The sequence below is a fragment of the Rhinopithecus bieti genome, unplaced genomic scaffold, assembly GCF_001698545.2.
Source record: "Rhinopithecus bieti isolate Rb0 unplaced genomic scaffold, ASM169854v2 scaffold_21022, whole genome shotgun sequence".
Taxonomy (NCBI): domain Eukaryota; kingdom Metazoa; phylum Chordata; class Mammalia; order Primates; family Cercopithecidae; genus Rhinopithecus; species Rhinopithecus bieti.
The window spans coordinates 348,557-373,155 of NW_016810401.1; the positions used below are offsets into that span (position 1 = coordinate 348,557).

Sequence of the window (24,599 nt, forward strand, 5' to 3'; positions counted from 1 at the left end):
TAGCCAGGATGGTCTCGATCTCCTGACCTCGTGATCCACCCGTCTCGGCCTCCCAAAGTGCTGGGATTACAGGCTTGAGCCACCGCGCCTGGCCTCTTTCTAATTATTTTACTACGTTTTTTGTGAAGACTGCTGTAAGAAAATACCACAAACTTAGTGGCTTAAACAACAGAAATTTCTTTCTTTCTTTCTTTCTTTTTTGGAGATGGAGTTTTGCTCTTGTAACCCAGGCTGGAGTACCATCTCGGCTCACTGCAACCTCTGCCTCCTGAGTTCAAGCGATTCTCCTGCCTCAGCTTCCTGAGTAACTGGGACTACAGGCACATGCACCACCATGCCTGGCTCATTTTGTATTTTTGGTAGAGATGGGGTTTCACCATGTTGGCCAGGCTGGTCTCAAACTCCTGACCTCAGGTGATCCCCCCTCCTCGGCCTCCCAAAGTGCTGGGATTACAGGGAATCGTTCCCCTAGGAGGGAAGACGTTCAAGATCAAGGTGTCAGCAGCAGGTCTGGTTTCTTCTGAGGCCTCTCTCCTGGGCTTGCAGACGGCTGTCTTCTCACTGAGTCCTCATATAGCCTTTTTTTTTTTTTTTTTTTTGAGATAGATCCTCAAAAAAACATGTGTGTGTCCCATTTTCACATTCAAATTTTATTTTGACTCCCAGGCTAGAGTGCAGTGGCCTGATCTTGGCTCACCGCAACTTCCGCCTCCTGCGATTTCCTGCCTCATTCTCCTGCTCATACAGTCTTTGTGCACCAGCAGCCCTGGGGTCTATGTTCTGCATGTACACCTCTTCCCAGCTCCATGTTCCCAACTCCATGTTCAGGGAGCTGCAGCTTGAAATCAGCCATGGCGGGAGTATTTACACTAGAGAAATAAGCAAATGCTTAACCAAGGGCTTTTTGTTCTCTCTGGAGAGCCTCTTATTAAACATTTACCAGCACATCACAACTACAGATACTACTTAAAATCTTGTTTTTTTTGTTGTTGTTTTTGTTAGTTTTTTTTTTTTTTTGAGACAGATTCTTGCTCTGTTGCCCCTAGACTGGAGGTCAGTGGTGCAATCTCACCTCAGTGGAACCTGTGCTTCCTGGATTCAAGCGATTCTTCTGCCTCAGCTTCCCGAGTAGCTGGGATTATAGGCTCACACAACCACACCCCACTAATTTTTGTATTTTTAGTAGAGGTGGGGTTTCTCCATGTTGGCTAGTCTGGTCTCAAACTCCTGACCTCTGGTGATCCACCTGCCTCGGCAGCCCAAAGTGTTGGGATTACAGGCATGAGCCACCACACCCCACCAAAATCTTGAGAGTATAATTTGAATGTGGCCGCGTGGTGGCTCATGCCTATAATCCCAACACTTTGGGAGGCCAAGGTGGGTGGATCACTTGATGTCAGGAGTTTGAGACCAGTCTGGCCAACCTGGTGAAACCCCATCTCTACTAAAAATACAAAAATTAGGTGGGCATGGTGGCGATCCCCTGTAATCTCGGCTACTTGGGAGGCTGAGGCACGAGAATCGCTTGAACTGGGAGGCAGAGCTTGCAGTGAGCCGAGATCGTGCCACTGCGCTCCAGCCTGGGCATCAGAGTGAGACTCCATCTCAAAAATAATAATTTGAATGTGAAAAATGGGACACACACACATACGCACACAAACAAACATACATCTTGTTTTGCAAACTCTATGGCTAATAGATATACAAAGAAAGCCTTTTGAGTATCAGTGATTTGCAAGGAGCGGTGTGTCAAGATACTTTGCATTGGCCAGGCACGGTGGCTCACGCCTATAATCCTAGCACTCTGGGAGGCCAAAGCAGGCAGTTCACCTGAGGCCAGAGGTTCAAGACCAGCCTGACCAACATGGTGAAACCCCATCTCTACAAAAAATACAAAAAATTAGCTGGATGTGGTGGTGAACGCCTGTAATCCCAGCTACTTGGAAGGTTGAGGTAGAAAAATCGCTTGAACCCAGGAGGCGGAGGTTTGCAGTAAGCCGAGTTTGCTTGTGCTGTACTCTAGCCTGGGTGACAGAGCAAGACTCTGTCTCAAAAAAAAAAAAAAAAAAAAAAAAAACCTTTCCATTTAGTCACAAAAATTCTGAAGAAATGGTATTAAAGGACAATTCATATGGACAGTTATTATCTCACATAAAAATAAATCAAGAGGCTTCTGGAAAGTGGATGGTTCCTTGTTCTTATGAGACAGCAGTAAGAAAGGACTGTCAGTGGTCCCACTTGAGTCTCTGATAGCTATGTGCAGCCATCACATGACACTGAGAAGACTCAGAGGAGAAGTCAGCACTGTGGACTGCAGTCCTGGAAGACATGGTAGAGCTGAAGGATCAGCCAACTTTGAGACTCAGCTCTAGCTCCCTGTCTCCAGTGGCCTAAGGGACATCTCTATGAGGATGTTTGGCTCTGTGTTCCCACCCAAATTTGATCTCAAATTGTAGTCCCCGTAATCCCCACATCTAGGGAGGGACCTGGTGGGAGGTGATTGAATCATGGGTGTGGTTTCCCCCATGTTGTTCTTGTGATAGTGAGTGAGTTCTCATGAGATCTGATGGTTTTATGTTTGACAGTTCCTCTTTCACACTCTCACCTGCCACCATGTAAGATATGCCTGCTTCCCCTTCTGCCATGATTGCAAAGTTCCTGAGGCCTCCCCAGCCATGCAGAACTGTGAATCAATTAAACCTCTTTTCTTTATAAATTACCCAGTCTCAGGCAGTTCATTATAGGAGTGTGAAAACAGACTAATACAATGTTCCATTACCACTAACTAGTTGGATATATTCATCTTCTCCATGTCCTATGTCCATTCAGTTGCTGAGTCTTGTTGAGTCTTCCTCTCCATCCCTACCTCCTTACTCCATACACTTATCATCTTCAGCTTCTTAAACTTTCAAGATCCTTCTACCTTCATTGAATCATATGCCAGATATATACCATATATATATATATATATATATATGCATTTGCTATCTATTTTAAGAACTTAAAGTAACATTTTAGAATTAATATTGAGTTTTTCTACTTCTCTCTATCCAATAGTCTATTCTATTATTAGAAACAATAAGGTGGGCTGGGTGTGGTGGCTCATGCCTGTAGTCCCAGCACTTTAGGAGGCTGAAGCAGAGAGATAGCTTGAGCCCAGGAACTCAAGACTAGCCTGGGCAACATGGCAAAACCTCATCTCTACAAAACACACACACACACGCAGACACACACAGACATACGCACACACAAATTACCCAGGCATGGTGGCGTGTGCTTGTAGTCCCAGCTACTTGGAAGGCTGAGGTAGGAGGATTGGTTGAGCTTGGGATGTCAAGGCTGCAGTGAGCTGTGATCACACCACTGCACTCCAGCTTGAGTAACAGACTAAGTCCTTATTTCTAAAGAAAAAGAAGGCCTGGGCCGGGCGTGGTGGTTCACAGCTGTAATCCCAGCACTTTGGGAGGCCGAGGTGGGCAATTACCTGAGATCAGGAGTTCGAGACCAGCCTGGCCAACATGGTGAAACCCCATCTCTACTAAAAATACAAAAATTAGCTGGGCATGGTGGGGAGCACCTGTAATCCCAGCTACTCGGGAGTCTGAGGCAGAAGAATCACTTGAACCTGGGAGGCAGAGGTTTCAGTGAGCCAAGATCACACCATTGCACTCCAGCCTGGGGGACAAGAGTGAGATTTTGTCTCAAAAAAAAGAAAAAAAAAAAAAAAGAAGTCTGGGCATGGTGGTTCATGCCTGTAATCCCAGCATTTTGGGAGGTTAAGGCAGGAGAATCTCTTGAGCCCAGGAATTGGGGAGTAGCCCAGGGAACACAGTGAGACCCCATCTGTACAAAACAATTAAAAAAAAATTATCTGGGCATGGTGGCATGCCCGGTAACTAGGTGATTCTAGTTACTTGGGAGTCCAAGGCATTACTTGAGCCCAGGAGTTTGAGGCTGCAATGAGTTGTGTTCCCAAACTGCACTCCAGTTTCAGTGACAAAGCAAGACCCCATCTCAGGCTGGGGACAGTGGCTAATGCCTGTAATCCCAACACTTTGAGAGGCTGAGGCAGGTGGATTGCTTAAGCCCAGGAGTTTGAGATTAGCCTGGCCAACATGGCAAAACCCCACCTCTACTAAAAATAATAATAATAATAAAAACTGGCCGTGGCGGTGCGCACCTGTAATCCCAACTACTCAGGAGGCCGAGGCATGGGAATCGCTTGATAGAAGCAGAGGTCGCAGTGAACCAAGATTGCACCACTGCACTCCAGTCTGGGCAACAGAGTGAGACCCTGTCTTAAAAAAAAAAAAAAAAAAGAAATAATAAAGTGGCAGGATATATGATATATAGAGAAAAATCAATACTAAAATCAATAGTTATGACAGTATGATACTAGAGCAGAAATAGATACAGAGATCAATGGAAGATAATAGAGTCCAGGAATAAAACCCATATATATAATAAAGATGGCATTTCAAATCAGTAGAGAAGGATGGGATTAATCAATGAATGATGTAGAAAACAATTGGCTCCCCTTTTGGCTCCCCTACCTCACACTGTATACCAACCTATTCTAGATGTAATAAAGACCGAAAAATATTTAAATACCATCAAAATATTCAAGAGAATATTTTCATAACTTTAGGGGCGAAAAGGCTTTTCTGAACCAGACCCACAGTTCAGAAGCCTTATGCAAGAGACTGGCAGTTTGGACTACACACAAATATCAAATTTCTGTAAGGTGACACTCTATAAGCAAAGTGAAATGAAAAAGTAGGAAAATATTTTCAACATGTACAAGAGACAAGAAGTTAATGTGTCTGTGTGGTGGTTTAAAAATATGTCCACAAATTCTATGATACTCTTCCTTTCAAGAGGTGAGCCTAATTCCCCTCCACTTGAGTGTGGGCTGGACTTAGTGACTGGCATCTAAAGAATAGCATAAAGTGGAAGTGATGGTGTGTGACTTTGGAGACTCAGTTAAAGGCAGAGTGGCTTTCATCTTGGTCTCTTTCTCTCTTGGATCACTTGCTCTGGGGGAAGCGAGCTGCCATGTTATGAGGACATTCAGGTCCTATGGAGAAGTCCAGATGGTAAGGAACTGTCTTGCCAACAACCATGTGAGTGAGCCATCTTGGAAGCAAATCCTTCAGCCCCAGCCAAGCCTTCAGATACCTGCAGCTGCAGCCAACCATTTGACTGCAACCCACCTGGGCCACTCTTGGATTCCTAAGAAACTGAGATAATATATTTTGCTGTTTTAAGCTGCTACATTTTGAGATAATTTGTTATACAGCTATAATCAGTTAACAGTTGCACTTGGCTGACTGGGCATGGTGGCTCATGCCTGAAACCCCAGCACTTTGAGAGGCCAAGGGAGGAGAATCGCTTGAGCCCAGGAGTTCGAGACCAGTCTGTGCAACATAGTGAGACTACATCTTTACCAAAAAAGCTAAAAATTATCTTGGCAAGGTGAGGCACACCTGCAGTCCCAGCTACTCAGGAGGCTGAGGTGGGAGGATGGCTTGAGCCAGGGGGCCAAGGGTGCAATGAGCTATGATCACACCACTCCACTATAGGCTGAGTAACACAGTGAGACCTTGTCTCTAAAAATAATAATAATGATGTACCTATTTTTTTAAAGTTTTTAAAGTCATGTTTATTGAAGTATGAATTTACATTCAGTAAAATTCACCCTGTTTGTTGGTTGCAGTGGCTCACACCCGTAATCCTAGCACTTTGGGAGGCTGAGGTGGATGGATCACTTGAGGCCAGGAGTTCAAGACCAGCCTGGCCAACATAGCAAAAACCCATCTCTACTAAAAATACAAAAAAATTACCTGGGCATGGTGGCATGTGCTTGTAATCCCAGCTACTCGGGAGGTTGAGACACTAGAATTGCTTGAACCCAGGAAGCAGAGGTTGCAGTGAGCTGAGATCATGCCATTTCACTCCAGCCTGGGCGACACAGCAAGACTCCATCTCAAAACAAACAAACAAACAAAAAAAAACCCTGTTAAGTATAAGCTCTGACAAATGCATAGTCATATCATAATCAAGACATAGAACAATTGTAGAATCACTCTTAACGGTTCCCTCAAAATCAAGAAGTCAACCCCTTCTTGATCCCAAGGAACTCATTGACCTGTTTTTCTGTCAAAAGGGTCAAATTTAATCAGTAAAATGATCTGCGGTACTATGGAAAAATGTGTAAGCATAGAAAACACACAAACCAACTTTTTTTCAAAAGTGAGATACTTAAAAAGTTCACCATACCAACAAAATGAAGGTAGCTTCACATTTTACTACAGATGTGCAGATACTCATCAAAATCCACCATTATCATATATATGGCTCAACAGTAATATTTAAGAATATACTGGCTGGGGCCGGGAGTGGTGGCTCATGCCTGTAATCCCAGCACTTTGGGAGGCTGAGAAGGGCGGATCATGAGGTCAGGAGATCGAGACCATCCTGGCCAACATGGTGAAACCCCATCTCTACTAAAAATAGAAAAATTAGCTGGGTGTGCTGGTGGGTGCCTGTAATCCCAGCTACTCAGGAGGCGGAGACAGGAGAATCACTTGAACCAGGGAGTCAGAGGTTGCGGTGAGCCGAGATCATGCCACTGCACCGCAGCCTGGTGACAGAGCAAGACTCTGTCTCAAAAAAACAAAAAAAAAAAAAAGAGGCCGGGCGCGGTGGATCAAGCCTTGTAATCCCAGCACTTTGAGGCTGAGGCGGGTGGATCAACGAGTCAGGAGATCGAGACCCTCCTGGCAACACGGTGAACCCCGTCTCTACTAAAAAATACAAAACCTACGGGGGGTGCGGCCGCTGTATCCCAGCTACTGGGAGGCTGAGCAGGGAGAATGGCGGGACGGGAGGCGGAGCTGCAGTGAGCAGAGTCGCGCCACGCACTCCAGCTGGGCGACACAGTGAAGACCGTCTCAAAAAAAACAAGAAAGAAAAGAAAAAATACTGGCCAGGCGCGGTGGCTCATGCATGTAATCCCACATTTGGAGGCTGAGGCGGGCAGATCACCTGAGTCAGGGTTGAGACAGCCTGAGCCAACATGGTGAAACTACGTCTCTACTAAAAACACAAAAATAGCCAGGTATGGTGGCACATGCCTGTAATCCAACTACTCGGGAGGCTGAGGCAGAGAATCACTTGAACCCAGGAGGTGGAGGTTGCATGAGCTTGGAGATTGTGCCTTGCACTCCAGCCTGGGTGACAAGACAGAAACTGTCTCAAAAAAAAAAAAAAAAAAAAGAATATACTGTAAAATAACAATCTTTAGAAGAGTTAGAATAATGTGATTCTTAGTTTTTTTTTTTTTTTTGAGACAGGGTTTCGCTCTGTCATCCAGGCTGGAGTGTAGTGACGCAATCTTGGCTCACTGCAACCCCTGTCTCTCAGGTTCAAGAGATTCTCATAGCTCAGCCACCCGAGTAGCTGGGATTACAAGCATGTCTCACCATGCCAGCTAATTGTTTTATTTGTATTTATTATTATTTTTTTGAGACAGAGTCTTACTCTGTCACCGAGGCTGGAGTGCAGTGGTGCGATCTGAGCTTACCGCAATCTCTGCCTCCTGGGTTTAAGCGATTCTCCTGCCTCAGCCTCTCCAGTAGCTGGAATTACAGGAATGTGCCACACCATACCTGGCTAATTTTTTTTTTTTTTAAAGTAGATATGGGGTTTTACCATGTTGGCCAGGCTGATCTCGAACTCCCAACCTCGTGATCTGCTCGCCTCAGCCTCCACAAGTGCTGGGATTACAGGTATGAGCCACTACATCCGGCCAATTTTTGTATTTTTAGTAGAGAAAGGGCTTCACCATTTTGGCCAGGCTGGTCTCAAACTCCTGAACTCAAATGATCAGCCCGCCTCAGCCTTACAAGTGCTGGGATTACAGACGTGAGTCACTGTACCCAGCCCTCAAAAGCTATTTTTTAACATATTAAGATTGGCAAAGTACGTACCATTTGACCCAGAAATTCTACGTTCTAAGAATGTACGCCAGGCACGGTAGCTCCTGCCTGTCTGTAATCCCAGCATTTTGGGAAGCTGAGGCGGGCAGATGGCTTCAGCCCAGGAGTTCAAGACTAGCCCCGGCAATGTGGAGAAATCCCCATGTCCACCAAAATTACAAAAAATTAGCTAGGCATGGTGACACACGCCTGTAGTCCCAGCTACCTGGGAGGCTGAGTTGGGAGGATCACCTGAACTTAGGAGGTTGGGGCTGCAGTGATCCATGATTATTGCACCACTGCACTCTAGCCTGCGAAAGAAAAAAAATGTTTCCCACCTAGTCATATTACCCAATGTGTAGTCCATGAATCAAGAGCATCAGCATCACTTGAGAGGTCTACATTTCAATGAGATCCTCAAGCAATTTCTATACACATTAACATTTGAGGAATACTGCTACAGAGTACTCATGCAGAAGAGCAAAGATGTATCGATGGGGATTTAAACAGCGTTATTTGTAATACTTTTTTTAAAAAAAGTTAATATCCATCAGTAGGGAACAGTTAAAAGTCTAACCAGGCTTGGTGGCACACAGCTGTAGTCCCAGCTACTTGAGAGGCTGAGGCAGGTCGATGGCTTGAGCCCAGGAGTTTGAGGCTGTAGTGCACAATGATTGTGGGCAGGAAACAGGACCTCGACGTTGGACCAGATTCAAGACTGGCTGAAACTGGAAAGAGGCACAGAAAGAACTTCTCCGTAAGACACGCCCACCAGCACGACAGTTTACCACTGCCATGGCGACACCCGGAAGTTACTGCCTTTTTCCATAACAACCTGGAAGTTACCACCCCTTTTCTGGAAATCTCTGAATAACCCACCCTTTAATTTGCATGTAATTAAAAGTCAGTATAAATGTGACTGCAGCCGTTTTCCTGAGTTGCTGCTCTCCACACACTGCCTAGAGGGTGGTCTTGCTCGGTAGGGGCAGGCATGGGGCTGTAAAACTGCATCCTCAATAAAGCTATAACTTCTACCACATGCCCAAGAAAGAACCATGAGCCAATATTATTGGGCTAATCGCCAATTTGGATGCTCACCTGCCCTGCATCAATTGTGCCTGTGAAAAACGATTGCACTCCAGCTGTTACCGGTTGAGGGTAATTGTCCAGGTTCTTAGCGTTTTGAACAAAGAATTGGACAAAACACACAAAGCAAGGCAGGGAAAGCAGAGTTTTATTTATTTTATTTTATTTTGTTTTTTCCCCCCTGAGACGGAGTCTTGCTCTGTAGCCCAGACTGGAGTTCGGTGGCACGATCTCGGCTCCTGGGTTCAAGCAATTCTCCTGCCTCAGCCTCCTGAGTAGCTGGGATTAGAGGCTTGCCCCACCACGCCCGGCTAATTTTTGTATTCTTAGTAGAGATGGGGTTTCACCACGTTGGCCAGGCTGGTCTCCAACTCTTGACCTCGTGATCCACCGAAAGCAGAGATTTAAGTTTAAAGGAAAGTACAATCCACAGGGTGGGAGCAGGCTCGAGCAAGTGGCTCAAGAGCATTGGTGACAGAATTTTCTGGGGTTTAAGTACCCTCTAGAGGTTTCCCATTGGTTCACTCGATGCAAATAAAGTAGTGACCCACCACCAGTCTAATTGGTTGTGGGAGGGGACCAATCAGAATGAAGAGTAGGCCTGCTATCAGTCTGATTGGTTGCGAGAGGGGACCAATCAGAGGTACTTTCATTTTTCAACTGCTGTACAGAGAAAGGAGGGTTTGTAAAGGGAGTACCCTCTGATATTCAGTCAGCATGATTCGGCCTTAGGTTCCCTGCCTCCAGACCCTATTCTCCTGCCTCACAGTGAGACTCTGTCTCTAGAAAGACACAAGAAAGAAAGGAAAGTGGTAGTATGTTCACATAATGGAAGACTAGACAACTATGAGGAAAAGAAAGAGATTTATGCTCAGTGACATGAAAGAAGCCCAAGACGTGTTAGAATTGAATAATTAGAGGAAAAAAAAAAACCCTAATCTAATAAAAAAATATGTGTGTGTGTGTGTGTGTGTGTGTGTGTGTTTTAGACTGAGTCTCACTCTGTTGCCCAGGCTGGAGTGCAGTGGTGTGATGTCAGCACACTGCAACCTCTGCCTCTCGGGTTCAAGCGATTCTCCTGCCTTCGCCTCCGGAGTAGCTGGGATTACAAATGCCCACCACCACGCCCGGCGAATTTTTGTATTTTCAGTAGAGACAGAGTTCGCCATGTTGGCCAGGCTGGTCTTGAGCTCCAAAGCTCAGGTGATCCGCCCACCTCGGCCTCCCAAAGTGCTGAGATTACAGGCGTGAGCCAAAGCTCCTGGCCTTTTTTTTGTTTGTTTGTTTGAGACAGAGTCTCGATCTGTTGCCCAGCCTGGAGTGCAGTGGCATAATCTTGGCTCACTGCAACCTTTGCCTCCCGGGTTCAAGAGATTCTCGTGTCTCAGCCTCCCAAGTAGCTGAAACTACAGGCACAAGCCACAACGCCTGGTATTTTTGTTGTTGTTGTTGTTGTTGTTTGAGATGGAGTTTCACTCTTGTTGCCCAGGCTGGAGTGCAGTGGCGCGATCTCGGCTCACTGCAACCTCCGCCTCCCGTGTTCAAGTGATTCTCCTGTCTCAGCTTCCGGAGTAGCTGGGATTGGGGCGCCACCACCCAGGCTAATTTTTTGTATTTTTAATAGAGATGGGGTTTCACCATATTGGCCAGACTGGTCTCGAACTCCTGACCTCAGGTGATCCAACCCGCCTAGGCCTCCCAAAGTGCTGGGGTTACAGACGTGAGCCACCACACCCAGCCTAAATACTACTTTTATAATTGAAAGAGACTATCTAGACCAGCCAATGGGGGAAAAATATCAAGGATGTTGTGGAGTATCTAGCTCTCATTACACAGTGTAACTTCAGTCCTTGCCAACTACAAATAAAATAAAACCTTCAATGGCTCCCCACAGCTTTCAGGATAAAGTCCAGATCCTTCAGTGTGATCCAAGTCTGTTTACTGCTTCTACCATATTCCAAACCCCCACTGCACCTACTGTTCCAGCCAGCAGAACCACCTGCTTTCCCTGCACAGGCATTGAGCTCTTTCTTCTCCAAGCATTACCACAGGTGATTCCTGTGTCTGAAATCTCTGCCCCAAATATATGGTATCATGCATGTGCATATACTATACAGTGATCCCTAGCACTCAGTAAAAGCTCTATAAATGTTGGGTGTGGCTGGGCGCGGTGGCTCAAGCCTGTAATCCCAGCACTTTGGGAGGCCGAGACGGGTGGATCACGAGGTCAGGAAATCGAGACCATCCTGGCTAACACGGTGAAACCCCGTCTTTACTAAAAAATACAAAAAAACTAGCCAGGCGAGGTGGCGGGCGCCTGTAGTCCCAGCTACTCGGGAGGCTGAGGCAGGAGAATGGCGTAAACCAGGGAGGCGGAGCTTGCAGTGTGCTGAGGTCCCGCCACTGCACTCCATCCTGGGCGGAGCGAGACTCCTTCTCAAAAAAAAAAAAAAAAAAAAAAAGTTGGGTGTGATTATTACAACATGTCTCTTTATATTGAATTACTTGGGTATTTAACCTTGTCACTGAACTATACACCTCTTGAACATAAAAGATAAGGACTTCCGTGCTTACTGTCCCCGAGGGCCAAGCATGTAGAGCCGGGGACAGATTAAGTGCTTAACAAAAGCGTGGCAGGGCGCAGTGGCTCATGCCTATAATCCCTGCACTTTGGGAGGCCGAGGCGGGCGGATTGCTTTAGCCCAGAAGTTTCAGACTAGCCTGGGCGACATGGCAAAACCTTGTCTCTACAAAAAATACAAAAAAATTAACTGGGCATGGTGGCGCACACCTGTAGTCCCAGGTGCTCAGGAGGCTGAGACGGGAGGATTGCTTGAGCCCAGGATGCACAGGTTGCAGTAAGCTATGATTGCTCCACTGCACTCCATCCTGGGCGACAGAGGGAAACTCTTATTTCAAAACAAAAATAAAAACAAAATAACAAAAGTCTGGCTGGGTGCGGTGGTTCACGCCTGTAATCTCAGCACTTTGGGAGGCCAAGGCGGGTGGATCACAAGGTCAGGAGATCGAGACCATCCTGGCTAACACGGTGAAACCCTGTCTCTACTAAAAATACAAAAGAAATTAGCCGGGCGCCTGTAGTCTCAGCTACTCAGGAGGCTGAGGCAGGAGAATGGCGTGAACCTAGGAGGCGAGCTTGCAGTGAAGCCGAAGATGCGCACTGGACTCCACACCTGGGCGAACCAAGAGCAAGACTTCCATCTCAAAAAACGAAAAAACAACAAAACACAAAACGACCAAGTGTGTGTTCAAGGACACATTCCTTTGTTTTTTTTTTTTTTTTTTGAGCGGAGTCTTGCTTCTGCGACGCCCAGGCCGGGAGTGCAGTGGACGGACTCTCAGCTCACTGCAAGCTCGCCTTCCGGCCTACTAGCCATTCTCCCTGCTTCACTCCGCGGCTAGCTGGGACTACAGGCACCCAGCCCACCCTTGCATGGTAGTTTCTTCGTATTTTTAGGTAGGGTCTTCACCATGAGCCAGAATGGTCCTCGATTTCTGACCTCGATCCCCCGTACTCGGCTCCAAAGGCGGGATTTACAGGCTTGAGCCCCCTGCGCCGGCTTAAGGACACATCCTAACCCGTTACATCACACCTTTGTCTCATCTAATGGCAACTTCTCGGTTCTTCTTGGCTAAGGCAAATCATATCCTTTCTTTTGACTAGCTCAAACCACATGGATTTTTCCCTTCTCGCACAACTGCTGACATATACCAATACCTTTCCATGCTGTATAGCACATCTAATCCTTCTCCACGAGTGCTTTCATATCTTATTATCTCATCCCCTTTTCACCTCACAGCAACCCTGTACCGAGACTACAGGCCAGGGGTGGAGAGGAGCAAGGAAATGTTACTAAGGCAACTAAGTGCAGAGGCGAGTTTTACCTCACATTATCTCTTGTTTAATCCCTTAACATATCCTTACAGGCTGGATATTTCTAATCCCATTTCACAAAGTGTGGGAAATTAGAACCTCAGTAAGATTCATAACCCTGCTCGAAGAACACCCAGGTATTAAGTGGTAGAGATGGGTATCTTGAAGCTGGGTGTCCTGCCTGACTTTAAAGTCCTACTGGCGCATGACAAGTAAACAGATAGGCCTATTAACTACATTCCCTCCAAGCTGGCCCTGGCAGGAGGTAATATCACATATCTTCCTGACTTTCTTGCCCCATCCACATTCTTCCATCAGACCACTTCTGGATGTTATAATAAGCTGTAGGTCCAATTTAACAATGGAATCACATGCCCATCTTACTGTACCTGATTGTTTCATTACATTTAGATTCCACACCACAAGGTTGAACCATCCCTTTACCCCAGGCAGAAATTGTGTCATCCTTAACTCGCCTGAGCCGTCAGTATTCCTCTCTTCAAATGTCTGTCTACGGGACTGTTGCAGAGATACTATCTGAGTGTGTAAAGACGTTCTGACATAGATGTCTCGACAAACTCTCAGAAATATTTACAGCCAGCCAATTGCATCTCAACACCTGTTTTCAACTCTTCAACCACATCAGACGAGGCTGAAGTGCCCTGGGTTCTTGGCATGCCAGGTCTGTTGATTACGATAATATGACAACGTTTGGATCTAGGAGTTATTATGGTGGGCAGAGTTAGAATGTCTGCCTTCTACCCACTAAAAGGTTCATCAAACCAGTCCAGGATAACTCATACTGGATCCCTGCCAGTTGCAATAGTTCCTCCTAAGCTTGATTAAGAATAAGAAAGAGTTTGGGGTACGTTTAGCGCCGTAAACAGATCTGCCACGGGGGGGTGGGGGCAGACTCCAACCCACGTTTTTTTTGTTTTTATTTTTTTTGAGAGCGAGTCTCGCCTCTGTCGCCCAGGCTGGCAGAGCAGTGGCCGGATCTCACGCCACTGCAAGCTCCGCTTCCCGGGTTACGCCATTCTCATTGCCTCAGCCTCCCAAAAGTACCTGGGATACTGGCGCCCGCCACCGCGCCCGGCTAGTGGTTTTTTTTTTTTTTTTTTTTTTTGAACGGAGTCTCCGCTGCTGTCCGCCCAGGCTGGAGTGCAATGGCGCGATCTTGTGCGGCTCACTGCAAGCCCGACTCCGCGTTCCCGGCCATTCTCCGCCCCGCTCAGCCTCCGAGAGCTGGGACTGACACGGCCCCGCCACCACAGCGCTCCGCTATTTCTTTGTATTTTAGTAGAGACGGGGTTCACCGTTGTTAGCCAGGGAGGGTCCAGATCGTCCGACCTCGTGGATCCGCGCGTTCGGCCTCCCACAAAGTGCTGGGATACAGGCTTGAGCCACGGCGCCCGGCATTCCCAACCCAGTTTTTTTTTTTTTTTCTTTCTTTTTTTTTTGAGACATCGAAGTCTCGCTCGTCGCCCAGGCTGGAGTGCAGGGCCGGATCTCATCCCTGCAACCTCCGCCTCGCGGGGTTTACGCCCATTCTCTCTCGCTGCCTCACCTCCCCGAATAGCCGGGACTACAGCGCCCGCCACCGGTCGCCGGCTAGTTTTTTAGTATATTTTTAGTAGGAGACCGGGGTTTTCACTGTGTTAGCCAGGATGAGCTCGATCTCTCTCGGACCTTCGTGATCCGCGCCGTCTCGGCCCTCGCACACAGTGCTAGGAATTACAGGCCTCTGAGCCCTCGCGCCCCAACCCAGTTCTTAAGATAACCTGTGTCTGGGCTCCTTCCGCTCTACCAAGCCACCTTCCAAAGGTCTACCTGAAAATAATTAATGAGCAGAAACTATAGGGGGAAGGGGAAAAGACCCCTTATCTTGGTGTTTCTTGCTTTTCCTCGCAGCCCCGCCCTTTTTTCTTCGAAGGATGAGTTTTTTCTAAATTCACAATACTTTTGCATTGAAGATGTCCGGGGTCCCTTTAAGGTCTTGGGTGACGTAATGACTAGCCCCGCCCTCTCTCTTCTCTCTTCCCAGCCCTGGCCATTTTTTTTGTCCTCAACCAATTAGCGGCCCGACGCCCTTTCCGCGCCTCATCCGGGTTCCCGGGACTGGGAAATTGGCCTGGTAACCAGGCAACTACTGATCAATCCCCTCCCCGGCTGATTTGCGCATCAGGTAGTCGCCGCTCTGCGCTCAACGGTGGCGAGTTTCAGTAGCCAAGTGCCCCGCCCTCGTTGCCATAACAGCAGTACACAACCCCTCCTTCCCCTCGCCCGCTTGCTAAACAGTCCTTCCCTCTCGGGACCAAGGGCCTCTCCAGAACTGCTTCTGATTGAGCAGAAACAGGGTCTGAGCCCCTTTGCTAAGGGGAATTGAGTGGGAGGGCTGGAGACTGCGCTTTAGGCTGGTGTACCAGAGGGCCCAAGGAAATTGGTCCAGTGGGGAGGGAAAAGTAGAAGAAATGAATGGAGCAGGGATTAGGGATGGCACAATGGGAGCTAAGAGGAGAGGAGGGGGAGGACTTGGTAGGGAAGAGTGGAGCGCATGGCTTAAGGGGGAGGTGGGAAGAATGAGGGAGAGGGAAGCCCAGGAAATAGGGACACTGGGCTGCTGGAGGAGAGCTGGAGCCACTGTGAAGGACAGGAAAGGCCTGGGGGTGTGGGTGACATCCTGAAGGGGGGGGGTCCTCAGTGAAAAGTGTGAAGTGGGGGCTGAGAGTCAAAATGAGATGTTCACAGGGATGAGGAAAGAAGCCTAGAGTTGGTGGGTCAGAAGTGATGGGGGTGATGGGAGTGGCACGTGTCAATGACGATGAAGGAGCTGAAGGCTGGCAGAAGCTGAGGAGACCTTCTTTCTCAGGAGGAAGACTGAGCTTATCTGACTTCAGAGCTTTCAGGAGGGAAGAAAGATGTCAGATGAAGATGATCTAGAAGACTTTGAGCCAGACCAGGATGATTTTGAGAAAGAAGAGGACGAGAAGGAGACAGAGGAGGGGGAGGACTACAGAAAAGAGGGGGAAGAGTTCCCTGAGGAAGTGAGAGCCTGGACAAGGAGGGGTCCTAGGGCTGAGGGGCGGGGTTGGGCAGGGGAGGGATGCCTTACTCCACTTTCACCTGCAGTGGCTGCCCACGCCCCTCACGGAGGACATGATGAAGGAAGGGCTTTCTCTGCTCTGTAAGACAGGCAGTGGGCTGGCTCATGCTTATGTCAAGCTGGAGGTTAAAGAGAGGTGCGTTGTGGGGGGACCAGATGAGGACTGTGAGATTGTAGGGCCCCTATTTCCTTTCCCACTGTCATTCCTGGGTGTTCTGGCTGAGAGTTTGACCCTTCTCATGCCTAGTGGAAAGGGAAGGACAAAATTTACTTTTCAGGAGCTCTGAGACCTCTATCAAAGCTGACCTGGGGAATTGGAGACTGAGAGTATATGGGGGGATTCCTGCTGGATTCCCTCATTTGTCTTTCAGAGTATGAGTTCTCTGTCCTTCACAGACACAGGTGTTTCTGCCCACTGTTAAGAACCCACCTACCTTCTCTTACCCTTCTTCTCGCCTACCATGTGTTGCCCGTTCTTCTCCCCATTATAAGCCTTCTGCTTTAGCAACTCTGCCAGTCCTCGCTGGGTTCTTAACCCTAAACCTGGTTCCTTCTCCCTCTTCCATCTCCTAGGGACCTGACAGACATCTACTTGCTGCGCTCCTACATCCATCTGCGCTATGTGGATGTTTCTGAGAACCACCTGACAGACCTGTCTCCACTCAACTACCTCACCCACCTGCTCTGGCTCAAGGCTGATGGCAATCGGCTGCGAAGTGCCCAGCTGAATGAACTGCCCTACCTGCAGATTGCTAGTTTTGCTTATAACCAGATTACTGACACTGAAGGCATCTCTCATCCTCGTCTTCAAACCCTGAATCTCAAAGGTGGGTGTTTTCCTTTTTTTTTTCTTTTGAGACAGAGTCTCGCTTTGTTGCCCAGGCTGGAGTGCAGTGACTGGATCTCGGCTCACTGAAAGCCCTGCCTCCCGGGTTTACGCCATTTTCCTGCCTCAGCCTCCCGAGTAGCTGGGACTACAGGCGGCCGCCACCTCGCCTGGCTAGTTTTTTTGTATTTTTTAGTAGAGACGGGGTTTCACCGTGTTAGCCAGGATGGTCTCGATCTGCTGACCTCATGATCCACCCGTCTCGGCCTCCCAAAGTGCTGGGATTATAGGCTTGAGCCACTGCGCCCGGCCAAGGTGGGTCTTAGGATGGGCTACACAAGATTCTTTCCTTCCTAGCCTGAGGCCAACAGAAGTGGGCAGTATGGTCCTTGGCTATGGCACATGGCAGTCTGCATTCATTCATTCAGATATGCAATATGATTCATTATGACAGTTCTACATGTTAACCATATAGGAGCGAATAAGACAAGAAATGTCCCTATTCTCATATAGCTTATATTTCTAGTTGGGAGAGATGTGCAAGTAACAACAAACACAATATGTAAATTCATGTAGCATGTTAAAAGGAGACAAGTGCCTTGGAAAAAATAGATCAGAGTAAGAGGAATGGGGGACATAGGTGGCAATGTCAAATGGATTGGTTTGTCAATCCATCTGAGAAGATGACATTTGAGCAAAGAGTTGAAGAAGGAGAGGGAATTAGACATGTCAGCTGCTTCGTTCACTCTTGAAAGGCTTAGGTGGATATGTCCATCAGGACCTTGGACTACCACACCACTTGCCCCAGGGCTCTGGAGGTATTAAGTCTGGAGGTGTCCTTCCTCACTACTACCCTGCTTTGCGAATGTCCAGGGTAGGGTGATTTAGAGGCTTCCCAAATTCAGGCTCTAATGCTGAACATTTGGAGTGGCCCTTTGAGTTCTTGAAACCCTCCTCCCCAGGGAACAGAATCCACATGGTGACAGGTCTGGACCCCCAGAAGCTGATCAGCCTGCACACAGTGGAGCTTCGGGGGAATCAGCTGGAAAGCACCCTGGGGATCAATCTTCCTAAGCTGAAGAACCTCTACCTGGTAACTCACTGGGTCATAGGGTGGTGCAGGGAAGAGGGCACTGTCCTGGGGGGTCAGGATGCCTGTTTTCTAGTAGGCTCAGCTACTAACTTCATCATTATGATAATAACTGGTATTATTATCAAGCCCATAGTTGGTGCCAGATACTGTGGAGATACAGAGCCACCTAGCAGGGCTGATAATATGTAATATGTGGATAATACAGAGATAATTTACCTTGATACAGGTAGCAGCAAAATGGACCGTAATTGAGGTACAAACATCAGGCTATGGAAATGTTTTAGGAAAACTCTCCTCTCAGATTGGGTTTTTCTTCAGCTCTTGCACTAACCACCACAGCAATCATCAACCTAAGACTTCCGGGGCCCAAGGTGTGGGGTTTCTCCCCATACAACAAGTAGTAGACACCAGCTGGGTGATCTCTAATTCGATTCCGACACTATCTACCTGGGGATAGCATCAGATCCCACAGATTGAGGGCTCAGTTCCCAAGAGTGACCCCCACACCGTCCGTAGACACCAGTTGCAAGTCCAAACCTCTGGAACTTCTGACACATCAGCTTCAACATGAAGCTGGTTCCCATGACCTCTTCTTTGGATTTAATTAATTTTCTGGAGTGACTTTTTATCAGTTTATTGCAAGGGCAAAGGACACAGGTGAAGAGATGCATAGGGCGAAGTATGGGGGAATGGGTGCAGTGCTCCATGTCCTTCCTGGGTGCATCACCCTCCAAAAGCTTTCATGTGTTCAGCTACCCAGAAGCTCTCTGGACCCAGTCCTCTTGGGTTTCCATGGAAGCTTGATGATATTAGTATTCCTTCCTCCAGGGAATTGGGGAGGCTCTCTCTGGGGAGGGTCTTAAGAACCACAATCAGGCAGGGCACAGTGGCTCACGTCTGTAATCCCAGCACTTTGGGAGGCTGAGGCGGGCGGATCACGAGGTCAGGAGTTCAAAACCAGCCTGGCCAACATGGTGAAACCCTGTCTCTACTAAAAATACAAAAATTAGCCAGACATGCTGACATGTGCCTGTAATCCCAGCTACTCGGGAGGCTGAGGCAGCAGAATCGCTTGAACCCAGGAGGCAGAGTTTGCAGTGAGCTGAAATGACACCACTGCAATCCAGCCTGGGAGACTGAGCAAGACTCCATCTCAAAAAAAAAAAAAAAAAAAAAAAAAGAGGCCGGGCACGGTAACTCATGCCTGTAATCCCAGCACTTTGGGAGGCTGAGGAGGGTGGATCACGAGGTCAGGAGATCGAGACCATCCTGGCTAACACGGTGAAACCCTGTCTCTACTAAAAATACAAAAAAAATTAGCCAGGTGTGGTGGCGGGCACCTATAGTCCCAGCTACTCAGGAGGCTGAGGCAGGAGAGAGGCGTGAACTCGGGAGGTAGAACTTGCAGTGAGCCGAGATGGCACCACTGCACTCCAGCCTGGGCGACAGAGCGAGATTCCGTCTCAAAAAAAAAAAAAAACACACACACAACCAGAAAGAGGGAGAAGTGGGGAAAGATTAGAGCCTTCCCTTGGGGCAGGTGAAAAGACAGCAGGAGAAGGTTCCTGAGACCTGCCCCTGAGACCCAGCACACCCAACTTTATAACAAAAGATTGCAACAAGGGCTATTATGGGAGTTATAAGCTAGGGACTGTGGATGAAAATCATTATATATAATAACACCACAGGAAGCCACCGAAATATTTAGTCTTTTAGACTCTTAAGCTTCGTTATTCTGGGATGGTGCTGATGGCAATCCTCAGTGGTGGCATGGGGGCTCCTGGGCCGCGTGGGGAGTGGGTTGAAGCATCTCCTCCATCCCAGGTGGCTTTGGGGGTGAGTGGCAGTGGGTTTCTGCTGACCTTTCTCTGGGATGGCAGCTGCTCCTGAACTTTACTTTCTATACTGATCTCTACTCATCCCCACTCCCTTCTTCCACTCCTCCCTCTCGACGTCTTGGATTTCCTCTTTTGCTTTATCTCATTTTGACTTCTCTTTCTTCCCTGTCCCTGCTCCCTCTCAATCAATCCACTGTGCCCTGGGGGTCTAGGCCCAAAACATGCTGAAGAAGGTGGAAGGCTTGGAGGACCTGAGCAATCTCACCACCTTGCATCTTCGAGACAACCAGATTGACACTCTGAGTGGCTTCTCCAGGGAAATGAAATCATTGCAGTACCTCAACCTGAGGTATGCACCCCCTCCAAGCCCCACCTTGTCCCTACCCCTGACCAGGTGCAGCTTTTGAGTCTGTGTTCCTCCCTGGCCCAATTCCCCAGTCCTAGTCTACAGCTGGATACTCACCTCATCCTCCTCCCTGATCCTCACCCCGGCTTTCCTTACTTTCTTCTGCACTGAGTGGCAACACTAAGTCCCTTATAGCTTGTGACCCCTGAATTTGTATTCATTCAATCCACAGTTATTGAGAATGTGCTATGTGCCAGGCCTTGTGCTGTGTTTTGGGGACATTTAAAGGAATCAGAGGCTGGGCATGGTGGTTCATGCCTGTACTCCCAACACTTTAGGAGGGAGGATCACTTGAGGCTAGGAGTTCAGGACCAGCCTGGGCAACATAGTAAGACCATGTTTCTACAGAAGTAAAAATAATGGCTGGGCATGGTGGCTCACACCTGTAGTTGTAGCACTTTGGGAAGCTGAAGCGGGCAGATCGTTGGAGCCTAGGAGTTTGAGAGCAGTCTGGGCAACATGGCAAAATCCCGTTTCTACCAAAAATACAAAAATTAGCCAGGCATGGTGACAAGCACCTGTAATCCCAGCTACTCAGGAGGCTTAGGCGGGAGGATCGCTAGAGCCTAGAGGTGGAGTTTGCAGTGAGCTGAGATCAAGCCACTGCACTCCAGAGTAGGTGACAGAGCCAGACCCGGCCTCAAAAACAAAACCAAAAATATTAAATAAAATTAAAATATTAAATTAAAATAAAATTAACTGAGCCTGGTGGTGCACAACTGTGATTTCAGCTACTTACGAGGCTGAGGTAGGAGGATCACTTGAGCCCAGGAGTTCAAGGTTGCAGTGAGCCATGATTGTGCCACTGCACTCCAGCCTGGGTGATAGAGTGAGCTGTCTTTAAAAGAAATAAAGGAATCAGAGGTGATTCCTGTTCCTAAGGGGCTCACATTCTGGCTCCAACTCTTTTTTCCTCACCCTATCCTAAATAAGTTTCCACTGCCCTTCTCCATTTCCATGGTCCCAATTCACCTTCCCATTTCCTGCCTCTCTTCTCCTGAGCCCCACCTGTAAGGGATGACCTTTTTACTGATATAAAACACAAGATGTGCTCAGATTTGAGGAGAGAAGGACATTTGTAAGAAAATCTTTTGGTAGAAAGGCACTGAAGATCAGCCACTCTTGTCGGATGGAGGACTTTATGTGTGTGTCTTTAAGCAAACATGTAAGGAAACTGCCTCTTTCCTTAGTCAACAAGACCAGATTCTTGAGCTGGCAATGGAAAGAGCATCTCCAAGTTGGGAGAGGTGGTTGCATCTGGAAGCCCCAACTCTCATCCTGACCCCCTAGGCAATCTCTTATTCATAAACGCTGCCACACAGATCTGATGGGGTGTGTATATGTGCCATCTTCCTGTTAATGATCTAGACAGGCATGATGGCCCCTTCCTGAGTGGCTATTAAATGGGGATGTTTTGAGAGTAAGTCGGATGTGTGTGTGGAGGGGGATGAGGGTGTTTCAATGATTGGGAGGTGCCTCTGGGGCCAGAGATGCTAAGCATCCAACAATGCAAGGCAGAGTCCAGTACAAAGTGCCTGTAGCCCTCCTGGTGAGAAACACTGCGTGAGGCTCAGCACGACCATGAGATCAGGCTGAAACACTTAAATATGATTTCATAAAGGCTTAAAGCCAGAACGTGAAAATAAATAAAAGGCCAGGCACAGTGGATCATGCCTGTAATCCCAGCACTTTGGGGGGGCCAAGGCAAGAGGACTGCTTGAGGCCAAGCATTCAAGACCAGCCTGGGCAACATAGTGAGACCCAGTCTCTACAAAAAATTTAAAAATTAGCCAGGTGTGGTGGCACGTGCCTGGAGCTACTTGGGAAGCTAAGGTGAGAGGATCGCTTGAGCCCAGGAGTTCAAGGCTGCAGTGAGCTGTGATCATGCCACTGCACCCCCAACCAGGGTGACATAGTGAGACCCTATCTCAATAAAAAAAATAAATAAATACAGAGTATCATATAATGAGGCACATTAGGAGATGAAGTTTATTCTCCAGGTTGGGAGGCTCCAACTCATCTGTAGCCCTAGGTTCCCTTTGTGGGGAGCACCAACAGAGCACCCACCACCCTAAACTCCAGCTTAGATCCCAGTTCCTTGTCCACTGACCTAGGTCCTACAGGGTAGAGTGCAGTGGCTCGATCTCAGCTCACTGTAACCTCAAACTCCTGGGGTCAAGCGATCCCTCCTCCTCAGCCAAGTAGCAGAGACTACAGGTGTGTGCCACCACACCCACCTAATTATTTTTAGTTTTTGTAGAGATGGGGTCTCACTATGTTGCCCAGGCTGGGTCCTACCTTCTACCTTCTGTTTAGGTGTGATCACAGAAAAAGTGTCTCCTTGTGAAGAAAATTTGCCCTCTCCTCCCCAGCTACAAGACAGGGTTGTGGCCTAGCTTTGCTGCACCAAAAGAACACATGAACACATGACAGAGTAGAATATGGCACTTAGGGATTCCTTGAAGGGCAGAAGCAGGACCAGAGTGGGGTTGCACAGCACCTCTGCAGTAAATCTGGCAAGGCTTGGCAGGCTAGTCCTCAGTGTTTCTAGGGAAACGGGAACTCAGTGGCAGAGTCCCCCAGAGGCCCCATTCCTAGCAACTGGCAACCAAAGCCCGTTATTCCTGCGTGAACCCCTCCTGACCACACTGGCAGGGGCAACATGGTGGCCAACTTGGGGGAGCTGGCCAAGCTTCGAGACCTACCCAGGCTGCGAGCCTTGGTGCTGCTCGATAACCCATGCACGGAGGAAACCAACTACCGCCAGGAGGCCCTGGTGCAGATGCCATACCTCGAACGCCTGGACAAGGAATTCTATGAGGAGGAGGAACGGGCTGAGGCTGATGAGATTCGACAGAGTCTGAAGGAAGACAAGGAGAAGGAGCAGGAGCCTGAGCCCCAGCGTGACCTGGAACCGGAACAGTCATTGATCTAGCAGCAGTTCTAGCCTCTAAAGATAGTAAGGAAGCCTGCAGGGAGGCAGTGGGAGGAGGCCAAGGGCTGGGCAGGTAGGGAAAGAGGCAAGAGGGGAAGCTGCTGCAGAAGGAGGTGGGGGAGGAAAGCATCAGACAAGCAGAACCCTTAGAGAGAGCAGGGTTAGGAGTCAAGGAGAGGAAAAGGGACCCGTGGGGCTGGGACCAGCTGAGAAAGGCTTAGGAGGCCAGAAGAGTAAGTGAAAAGAATTGGGGTGGCCGGCAGAGGAGTTGGTGGGGGTGGGGCAGCCATACCTGACACAGAATGAAGTACGCTAGGAAAGGACAGGTGTGGGTGCATGGTAGGGGCTGCAGGGGAAGGTTGGTGGTGTATGGAGCTGGACCTAGGAGAGAAGCAGGAGAGGAAGATCCTGCACAAAAAATCTGAGCTAAAAATAACAGGACATAGAGATGGGGGAAGAAAAGAGGGCAGAGTGAGGCAGAAGGAGACTGAAAAGATGAGGATGGCCGCCAGGCACTTTAGATAGGGCAGAGGCTTTATTTATTTACTTTGGTTCTCACTCAGTCTCCAGGCTGGAGTACAATGGCATGATGATCTGGGCTCACTGCAACCTCCGTCTCCCGGGTTCAAGCAATTCTCCTGCCTCAGCTTCCGGAGTAGCTGGGACTACAGGCGCATGCCACCAGGCCTGGCTAATTTTTGTATTTTTAGTAGAAACAGGGTTTCACCACGATAGCCAGGATGGTCTCGATCTCCTGATCTCGTGATGTGCCCGCCTCAGCCTCCCAAAATGCTGGGATTACAGGCGTGAGGCACAGCGCCCGGTCCCTATTTACTTCTGTTTTCTACCTCCAGGAGATCAAAAACGCTGGCCTTCAGACCTGATCAGACTCGGGGGGGGGGGAGGGGGGGCCCACCACATTCATACCCCCTAGGGTGAGGACAGAGGATGCCTCTTTTTGCCCCAAAGCTGGAAATTCATCACAACCTGAGGCCCAGGATCCGCTCTGTGCGGGTCCTCTGGGCAGTGTGGGGTGCAGAGTGGGGTGCCTAGGCCTGAGCGCTGCCCGGAGCCTAGGCCGGGGGCCGTCCTCGGGCAGGTGTGGGTGGGAGCCAAGCCCGCGTGGGCCGCGGGGTGCTGGTAGGAGTGGTTGGAGAGACTTGCGGAGGCGGCTGGGGCGTTCGGATTTCCAATAAAGAGACAGTGTGATGCTCCTGTGTCTGACCGGGTTTGTGAGACACTGAGGCTGTCTTGAGCTTCACTGGCAGTGTGGGCCTTCGTATCCGGGCTACAGGGGTGCGGCTCTGCCTGTTACTTTCGAGTGGGTTGGGCCGTGGGTATGAGCACTTGTGTGCGCGGGGGGGCCAGGTCGTGGGTGCCCCCACCCTTCCCCCATCCTCCCCCCTCCCCCACTCCACCCGCGTCGGTCCCCCACCCG

The 24,599-nt window shown here is 48.7% G+C and overlaps 1 protein-coding gene across 4 annotated transcripts; it reads left to right on the forward strand.

Annotated features, from left to right (window-relative positions):
- The first annotated feature begins 14,974 nt into the window (after positions 1-14,974).
- Positions 14,975-23,765, forward strand: LRRC23 (leucine rich repeat containing 23). Of its 4 annotated transcripts, none has more exons than XM_017891779.1 (8): positions 14,975-15,317; positions 15,830-16,004; positions 16,090-16,199; positions 16,637-16,890; positions 17,852-17,982; positions 20,033-20,169; positions 22,882-23,185; positions 23,725-23,765. In XM_017891779.1, the coding sequence occupies exons 2-7, from the start codon at positions 15,879-15,881 to the stop codon at positions 23,159-23,161; spliced, it is 1,038 nt and encodes a 345-aa protein (XP_017747268.1). In that variant the 5' UTR covers positions 14,975-15,317; positions 15,830-15,878; the 3' UTR covers positions 23,162-23,185; positions 23,725-23,765. The 4 variants fall into 4 exon arrangements, with proteins under 4 accessions (XP_017747268.1, XP_017747269.1, XP_017747271.1 ...); XM_017891780.1 differs by having other exon boundaries at positions 14,975-15,145; XM_017891782.1 differs by lacking the exon at positions 16,090-16,199 and having other exon boundaries at positions 15,021-15,317.
- Positions 23,766-24,599: the final 834 nt, after the last annotated feature.